We start from the raw sequence: 9,631 nt of genomic DNA on the forward strand, positions 1-9,631 counted from the left end.
AGAGGACACAGAGGACAGAGTGAGGACAGAGATGGAGGAGGACTCACTGTGGAGACCCCTGAAGAGGGAACAGCTGAAAGAAGCAAAATAAGGAAGAAGAAATAAGAAGAGGAGGAGGAAAATGATGAGGAGGAGGAGGAAGAAGAAGAAATAATCAAGGTTCTGGGAGTCCTGGTCCTGAGGGATGCTCGAACGGAGACCCAGAACTCTGGTGGATTTTAGTAACACCTCTGGACTGAGGACATCTTGAGATCCACCAGGAGGTGCTGGAGAGAGGGAGGTCTGGGTTTCTGTAGTGGACAGAGGAGGAGGAAGGATGCATCAGAGGAGATCAGTGGATCATCTCTTCCTCCTCATCTTGTACGAGCTGCCTCCCTCAACAAAACCTGCAGAGCCGTGAAGCTGCTGGGTCAGTTCTAGAAGAACCCAATGAGGCGGGTCCAACAGAACCTGCCGAGTAACGACTTGTTGTCCACAGAACGCTCACCAGCCAGAAGACGTGTCGTCACGTCGCCTTTGTCTCTGAATCATATAAACACCAGCTGAGCGCCAGTTCTGCTCTAAGACCCGTGGACCGCTCTGTCTCAGGCTGTCTGGGTCAGATGAAGGTCACGACATGTTCAGGAGGACGACGGAGAGGAGAGCACCCAGAGGAGGATGGTGTGTGACGTTCTCGTCAGGTTTTACAACTTTAAAGATGTGTTTCTTCAAACCGTCCTGACTGAACATCCACAGCTAACACAACAAAACTGTTGACGTCCATCTTTAATAATCAGCTGTGAGAGTCGGCGCTGAGCGGACTCAGAACTTACGTCCACGATGAGGAAGTCCAGCCAGCACCAGTAGTTGGTGAAGTACTTCTTGAAGCCGTAGGCGAGCCACTTCAGCAACATCTCCAGGATGAAGATGTAGGTGAAAATCTTGTCTGCGAACTCTAGGATCACCTTCACCACCCTCCTCTTCTCGATGTAGATGTCCTCAAAGGCCTGCAGGGGGGGACGGAGAGGTCCGTCAGGAACTGGACCGCTTTGATTCATCGAGAACAACCAAGTCCAGTTAATGTTCTGTTGTTGCGTGCACGTTAGTCTACGTGGTTTGACATTCAACTGTGACTTAAATTATAAACTAGAGAAATTGTCTTTCCTGTGAAAATGAAGTGTGAACGCTTATTGCTGAAGAGCCTGATGAAAAACAGCTGAAATGAGCTAAAAAAACTGCTGATGGTAGCTGAAATGAAAGAACAAGCTTTAATTTGCAGAGGAAAGCAGAAAGAACCCATTGTTGCAGAATTAGGTTTAAATTAGCTGAAATTGGCACAATAATTAGTAAATTAGTTTAAAAAAAGCTGAAATTAACAAAATAAAGCAGATGAAAAGTAGCTGAAAAGGCAGAAAGAAGCTTAAAATTACCAGAAGGAAGCGAAAAGAGCTGAAATGAGCTTAAAAAATGTAGAATTAGCTGAAAAGGCTAAAATTGGCATAAAACAGCTAAATAGTAGCTGAAATAGAAAAAGCTGAAACTAGCAGAAAAAAGCAGAAAGGAGCATAACAAGCTGAAATTAGCAGAAAGAAGTTAGAAGAAGCACGAAAATGTTGTATAAGCAGAAAAAAATCTGAAAGGAGCACAAAGTAGTTGAAAAAACAGCTGAAATTAGCTGAAAAAAGTTTAAATTTGCAGCAGGGAGCTGAAAGAAGCTGAAACAGAACAAAAAGTGAAAGGAGCAGTAAAAGGTTGTAAACAGAGCTAAAGATATGAAGGAGGTAAAATGAGCTCAATTCATTTTCTAGGAGGAAAAAATGTCAGAAAAGGCTAAAATATTTCAACAAGCTAAAGTTGCACCAATACCAAAAGTCATAGCAGGATTGTCCTGAAAGAGCCGAACGTTTTTATTCATGATTTGATGAAATAAATAAAACTGTGGAACGAGATGCTGAAAAACGTAGGAAAGAAAAACTGATCAAAATAGAGTGACTGCTTCATAAACATTCAGATTATTATAATTTGGTATGCTGGATTATCATTGAACATTATAAACATTTTAAAGCAAGATTGATAATCGTCTGAATGTTTATGAAGCATTCTTACTGTTGTCATCCATTTTTCTTCTGTACGCTCTTCATCATCTTTCTCTTTCCACACTTTTTATGCAATTTTGAGCTTTTTCAGCTAATTCTACATTTTTAGCTCATTTCAGCTCTTTCTACTTCCTTCTGGAAGGTTAAGCTTCTTAAGCCAAATAAAAATAATCCCAGTAAAATAATTAATGTTCAGACAGTAAAATGAGGTGTGTGTGTCTGACCAGAGCTCCGGAGCTGAGGAGGATCATGAAGATGATGAAGGACTCAAACCAGCTGTGCTCCACGATCTGGTAGCAGGTCTTCCTGGTCCTCCACCACATCTGGCCGAAGCCCGCCGTGGTGTCGATGTCGCAGCACTGAAACCGGGCCACGCACACTGTGGGCGAGACAGACACGCTTCAATCAGAACCACAATCCTTCGAGCTCCATCTCGACTCGCTTCCATTTCCTGGTTGCTGCGAGAGAAAGGGAGCTTGGCTGCAAGGCACGCGGGCAGCACGCTCCGGTCCTCCTCGTGTGTGGAGTTGGTCTGGAGAGACGTGTTCTGCTGGAGTGAGAACGTGTTTTCTAACAGAACGTCTGACTCTGACAGATGTGGAGCTTCAGAGCGAGACACCGCGTCATGGAAAAAGCAGTGGATTCATAATTTTACTGTCAGCACGGAGGTGGAGGGCTCATGGTTTGGGCTCCTCGCTGTCATCCAGTTGAACTCTGTAAACAAAGGAGCTGTAGTTGTTCTGTAAACGTCAACAGCTGAAACATCTGAACCATCGTGTTGTTGGAGAGGACACGAGCTCTGAGGAGGAAACAATGTGCAAGTTTTAAAACGTCTTCTAGACTTTTCACTTCGACACACTCATCCAGCGTTCCTACAACCCGACATGCGCTGTTGACAGTATTGATCTAAAACTCGCAGAATGATTTGCTGATGAATCCTAAAAGCATCCGTTGGTCGGAGTGCATCATCCAGATGGGGAGAGCTGATAAGGCGGGGGTCAGATTTCAGCTCCGTTGGATAAATGTGTCCCTAAAAGCTTGTTTTTTTACAGAATTCAATCAAAGTGTGGACAAGAACGTCTTGGATGATGTGGAAATCACTCTGAATGGTGACTGAAGAGATTGACTGGATGAGTGAGTGGTGCTGACGAGCCCTGAAGGAAGACGAGACCGGATCGGTGGAACATTTAGATCATCGACCGGTGGACAAAAGTGATGAATTTGTTACTGAAATGAAGAACAATAATGGCCTGAGGACAGAGCCCTGAGGCATGCCATGCTTTATCTGTGTTAAATGTTACCGCTCACAGTTAGCACATTAGTTTACTTTTAAACTTAGATTAACATTACCCCATGAAGGATCCTTTTTAAACCAACAAACCACATTTTAATCAAAGTTCTAGTGGGTTCTACCAGAACCTCGATCTTAAAGTGGACCTAACTAAACTTAACTAGAACCAAAGTTTCTGGAACCAACAAACTGGTTTTACACGAGATTACGGTGTCAGACCAGACTTATTCAGATAAAAGTACAGTTTTCAACTGAAATCATGTAATTTTCTTTAAAGGAATGCAGATTAATATCATGATGATGAGAAGTAATTTGTGAATGACCCTCAGCTACTACCACACCACGCCTGATCTATAAAGTGAAGTGGATTGTGGTCGTTTGCGTGTTTCGTCAGGCCAGTCGGCCATGGGGTCGACTCCAAACGTACACCTCCAGGGATTACTTTGGGATTAACCTGTATGAATAAAGGTTGAATGAAACTTTAACGTCGGTCCAGTTTCTGGTGACGGACACACAAACGTCCCTGCGCTTTCTGAAACATTTCCACGTGTCCTCGGACGTCCTGAGTGCACCAAAACACGACAAACAGCAAAGAGAACCATCAAACACTTGAGTCAATAACCGTTTTAGAGCAACAAGAAGCTAAAATTAAGCTAATATTGCTACCTGTTAAATACTTTTTACAGTAGTCCCTCACTACTTCACAGTTCGTTTATCGCAAACTGACTCTGTCACGGTTTTTCAAAATAAGAGTGGACATGACACACAACTGGCTGATTGATGGATGAGTCGCACGATCGCCATGGAGTTTTTATATAAAATTAATTATTTAAAATTATTTAGCACCTGCTGCACATTTGTGCAGCCCACGCTGCAGGATAAACTTCCTGCTGCAGCTGATCAGCTGTTCTTCATGCAGGGCGGAGAAGTGGGCGTGGCCAAGAGCACTTGCTGGTGGCTGAGAGCAGAGGAGGCAGAGAGCTGAACTCATGACATGCTGTCTATTTTAGAGCGTTTAGAGTTTAGAAACATTGTTTAGAATATTGCAAGAGTGTGGGAAGGGGTTAAAACACCTTTATATACTGTATATATATATATATATATATATATATATATATATATTTACTGGTATATAAAATAAACTACTACTTACTACTTGTAGTACTATTCCTACTTAGTGTTTTTTCACTTATCGCGGGTCTTCAGGGTACGGATCCCTGTGATAAACGAGGGACTGCTTTATACCAATTCATTGTACTTGCAACGTTATATTCTACCATGTTGTTGTTTACTATATTTCTTCTGGACCTTGTGAATATTTTATTTCTTTTTCATGTTTTGGTACTTTATTTTGTACTTTTATTGCATGCTTTAGAATTTCTTTCTTTTTTTTTTTTTTTTTTTTTTGCGAGTCGAGTTGGTTCTTTTCATCCTGAACATTTAATTACATTGTTGACGTTGTGTTAATCTTTATATGACAATAAACAAATATAACATGACAACAAGCCTGACCAACAGCTCTCCTCCCTAGGGGGCGTTTACCTTCAGGACAAATTGAGGTCACCGATTGGTCAATTGCTTACGAGCCTACTGAATTGATTGACAGGTGGTGTTGAGGCTCTGACTCGTGCAAAATAAATCAGACTGGCCCATTTAAGACTCTGGTCATTTGTTCCATGTTTATTCAACATTTTGGTGAATCTAAAGTTTGAGAACTGTTTTCTTACAAAATCCTAATGATGGTTTCTTTATGTTTCAGGGATGCTCAGTTAAAATTTAAGGGTGCTTGAGCACCCCCACAAATAGGCTAAAACCACCACTGGATTGGTTTAAGTTGACCAAAAGAAAATTATATTTACAGGATTTTACTGTAAAAACATAATTAAGAACTTGAGATGAAACCTTAGACCTTCTGAAACCTAACCCGGGACAGAACCGCTCCACATGCTGTGGTGATTGATGGTTGTTTCCTCTGACAGACAGGAGGAAGATGATGATGATGGTTGTGTGTTGTTTCCTCTGACAGACAGGAGGAAGATGATGATGATGATTTAGCTGCTCTTCGCTCGTCTGATTGCATCGTCAGCCTGCCTCGTTAATTAGAGCTCTGATTACCCTGGCTTTCTGTTTCCATGGCGACTAACGGGCTCCTGGCCGACCTGTCTGTTGGGTAATCCCACAGTAATGTGACTCTGTCAGCCCCCCTCGCTGAGTTCTTCTGGGGGGGTTGTGTGTGAGGAAAGCCCTCGGCCCGGACTGAAAGAAGAACAATATTGAGCGCGGCTCTAAAGGCCTCGTTAGATCATCTGTTGGTCGACTGGACGCCTCCTTCAGATGCACTTTCTGCTGCGAGAAGCATCGATCTGTTATTGAACGCAGCTCAAAGTGCTGCGGACTGACGACCCCCCCCATCAGGAGACCGCGCTGTGCCGACACATGAACGCACCGTGTTCAACACACAGCAAACTGTGCAGACGATGCTTTCACGGTTTCATGCACATAAAACGTTTTCATGAAGGAAGCTGCAGTTTCCACCAGCAGGAAGAAGAAGTTCTGTCAGAAGTTTTCAGAGGAGCTCCAGTCCAGAGCTTCAAGAAAATAAAGATGGACGCCGAACCTCCACGAGGGAAACCATAACATCTAAAATGGTAAAGGAGTTTTCTTGCACCGGTGTAGACAGTTAACCTTCTGTCTGTCACGTTCAATTATCAATAAAACACAGAACAAGGACCAAACCCGAGACTTTCATCTGTCACTTCTTTCTCCTGCAGTTTTACTCTGTTCTCATGTTGGTGTCAGCTGACTGCTGTCCCACCTTCATCTACCGTTTCCTCCTCATCAACCGTCCCATCATGGAGGCAAGAGGTAAGGAGGTAATCAGGTCTCTCTAGTAAATGAGTCCTCAAGGCTCAATGGGATTTACCTGTCTAAATAAAGGTTGAATGAAAAAAAGAGGTCCAGGAGAGAAACCCAGAAACCCACAACTCAGTCTCTCCAGAGACACTGTCCACATGCTGTAGTGGTGGTGGTGGTGGTGGTGGTGGTGGTGGTGTGGGGGACATGGTTTTGCACACCAATGAGGACCTTCATTAACTTTTATTTACCCTTTATTAACATTTAAGAACTCAATGAGACTAACTACACTGGATGCTAAGGATTATTGTGCTGCACTTTTCTTAGACCTGTCTAAAGATTCTGACACTGTGGATCAGAACATCTTGCGTCATAAACTCTCAGAAATTGGTTTCTCAGATCACACCATTGGTTGGTTCTCTAACTATCTCTCAGACCAGAGGCAATGTGTTCAACATAATGGTACTTCCTCCAGTTATTTAACAGTCAACAATGGTGTACCACAAGGCTCAGTCTTAGGACCCACCCTCTTTACAATCTACATACATAATGTAGGTAAAAACATCCCTAATGCATCCATACATTTCTATGCTGATGACACAGTTGTTTATTGTCGAGCTAAAACTGTTGCTAAGGCTTTCCAGCTTTTGAAATCTGCATTCAACATCATCCAGACTGATTTGTTCCGCCTCATACTTGTCTTAAATGCTGATAAAACCAAAGGGATGTTTTTTTCAAATAGGAAGTTGGTCCCAGCAGTTCTTCCTCTGATTTTATCCTCAAATGGTGTCCCCATTGAGTTTGTTGATTCCTATAAATATTTGGGTATCTTGGTCGACTCACATCTCTCTTTTAAGCTCCATGTGGAAAACTTGGTAAAGAAACTGAAAGTTAAACTGGGTTTCTTTTTCAGAAACAGATCCTGTCTAACTCTGAATGTTAGGAAACACCTTGTATTTGTGACTTTCCTTCCCTCCATTGATTACGGTGACATTATTTACATGAACACTCCTACAAGAACCCTGCAGATGTTGGATGCTGCAGATGTTGGATGCTGTCTATCATGGTGCACTAAGATTCATAACTGGCTGTAACTACCGTACCCACCACTGCACCCAGTATTCACTGGTTAACTGGTCACCATTAACTTCACACAGACTCTCTCACTGGTACATTTTCATCTTTAAATCACTTCCTGGTCTGCTGCCTTCATACATCTCCTCCTACATGTCTCTGTGTGAGTGCAGCTACAGCGTGCGCTCTCAGGACATCATTACCTGCAGTGTTCCCTCGATGAGGACTGAACTAGACAAAAGGACCTTCTCCTACTCCGCTCCTGTTTCCTGGAATATCTTGTAAAAAGATCTGAAGCTCTCGACCTTTGACCTCTCTAAGTGACTTTAAACATCTGTTAAGTTCCTGGAAAAAACCAATGCGGACATGTTCCTGTTTTTAGTTTTCTACATTCGCCTTAGAATCTAGCTGTTTTTATGTTGTTTTTCTTTTTTTAGCCATCCTATTTGTTAAAAAAAAATATTTGTATGACTTTTTATAACTGTCTATTGTTGTCATCATTCTTTGTTAAATCAGGTCTCTCTTGTAAATGAGTCCTCGAGGCTCAATGGGATTTAGCGTCTAAATAAAGGTTGATTGAACCTTTATTAACCCTGTGGCTATTAAACTGTTCATCTCTTTCTACACAGAGGATAATTAAATTAATCCTGCACCACAATAAACTCTGTAATGTTTCTGTCTGCACCTGACCTGTTTTATCATTGGTATTTTTATATTCTCTGGTGTTTTTAAAAAAATATATATATTTTTTATATCTTGTGTGATTCCTTGTGTATGTTCCTTCGTATTGAAACTCTGGCACAACAATTTCCTGTGAGATCAATAAAGTTATATCTTATCTTATCCTTTATTAATATTTATTAACCTTTATTTAACAATTTTCAGTCAGGTCATCTGGACAGTTTCTTTTTTGCTGAAACGTTTCACCTTCCATCCAGAAGACTTCATCAGAGTTGTGTGTTTCCTTGACTGATGAAGCCTTCTGGATGGAAGGTGAAATGTTTCAGCAAAAAAAGAAACTGTCCAGATGACCAGACTGAAAATTGTTGGATTGTATACCTGGATTATTGAGAATGGACTTTTTTGGTTAACCTTTATTTAACTTTTATTTACCCTTTATTAACCTTTATTTAACCTTTATTAACCTTTATTTACCCTTTATTAACCTTTATTTAACCTTTATTAACCTTTATTTAACCAGACAAAGCCCAGTGAGATCACAGATCTCGGTTTTAGGCCTTCGTGGACCTGAAGACAGTCTGAAATGCAGGTTTTTGGACCATGAGAAGAAACTGGAGAAAACCCATGAGAACATGCAAACTCCACTGAACCCTGAACCTTCTTGCTGTGAGGCAGCAGTGCTAACCACTGAGCTGTCATGCTGCCAACAGATCAGACTGCAGTAATAAGAAAGTTGCTCTGGTCTTTTGCTGTGAAAAGGGCACCAAGAGTCAACCCTCATCTGTGCTCATGAGAATCAGAAGATAGATGTCCTAGCAATCGATGTGTAGATTACTGGAGTACTCTGTAAATGCCCTAGTCCAAACCAGACACTCCAGGGACATGGAAGAGCTTTAAAATCTTTACAAGATGTTTCTAAAAGAGTTTCAAATGTTCCAGGGTGGGAATAAAGTTGTTACATTTGTTCCTGAACGGTTTGACTGCACCTTTACTGTCCTTTGACTGAACTTTGATGGATAAACTACGAGGCATTATTTAGAACTGGTCCGTTTTCACTCCAGGTGACTGGGTGAACTCTGTCACGTAAAGAGGCAGCAGGAACACATCAACGAGGTCCGGACCCGACGGTGACTTCAATCTAAAACTCTGGCATGAAGCACAGGACGAAGTATCTGAGCTCACACTCTTCAAATAAAAGGCTCTGATGTGTCCGTCTTTGCTCAGAGGCACATCGGCAGCAGTTAGTCAGTTTTTTGAGTGCCACCCGAGACCTTTCAGTTTGGGCTCATCAGCTCAGTGAAGTCGGGTCTGGTTCTGTTCACCGAGGCAGAAACAGTTCACTCTGTGTGCCGTGCAGCACCACAACATTAACCAATGAGCTGGCATTTAGAGACTAATGAGGCAGATAATCCAACGATGGTCCAATCCCCAACACGTCTGGGTCTTTACCTCTCGACAGAGTCAAACCCTTCTGGCCTGTTGGACTCTGGGATTTTGTGTCCCGGTCTGATAAAACACGTTTGTGCACGAACGAACTGCGGCTGAAGCAGCGAGCTGCTGACGGAGGAGCGAACAGAACGACCTCCTCCGGAGGAGCTCAAAAGAAAAATGTTCCCTCTGCACATTTTACCTCTCGTTGTGTGTGTGTGTGTGTGTG

The 9,631-nt window shown here is 42.3% G+C and overlaps 1 protein-coding gene across 1 annotated transcript in view; it reads right to left on the minus strand.

Moving 5' to 3' along the window:
* LOC119426451 (sodium channel protein type 2 subunit alpha-like) overlaps positions 1–9,631 on the minus strand; it is a 124,956-nt gene that overhangs the window by 33,820 nt on the left and 81,505 nt on the right. The window contains exons 19-20 of the mRNA XM_037694012.1: positions 2,300–2,454; positions 813–986 (exon numbers count right to left, since the gene is read on the minus strand). Coding sequence (XP_037549940.1) covers positions 813–986; positions 2,300–2,454 — 329 coding nt within the window. The remainder of the gene's footprint in view (positions 1–812; positions 987–2,299; positions 2,455–9,631) is intronic.

Source organism: Nematolebias whitei, chromosome 20 (assembly GCF_014905685.2).
Source record: "Nematolebias whitei isolate Nwh7 chromosome 20, NemWhi1, whole genome shotgun sequence".
Classification (NCBI taxonomy): Eukaryota; Metazoa; Chordata; class Actinopteri; order Cyprinodontiformes; family Rivulidae; genus Nematolebias; species Nematolebias whitei.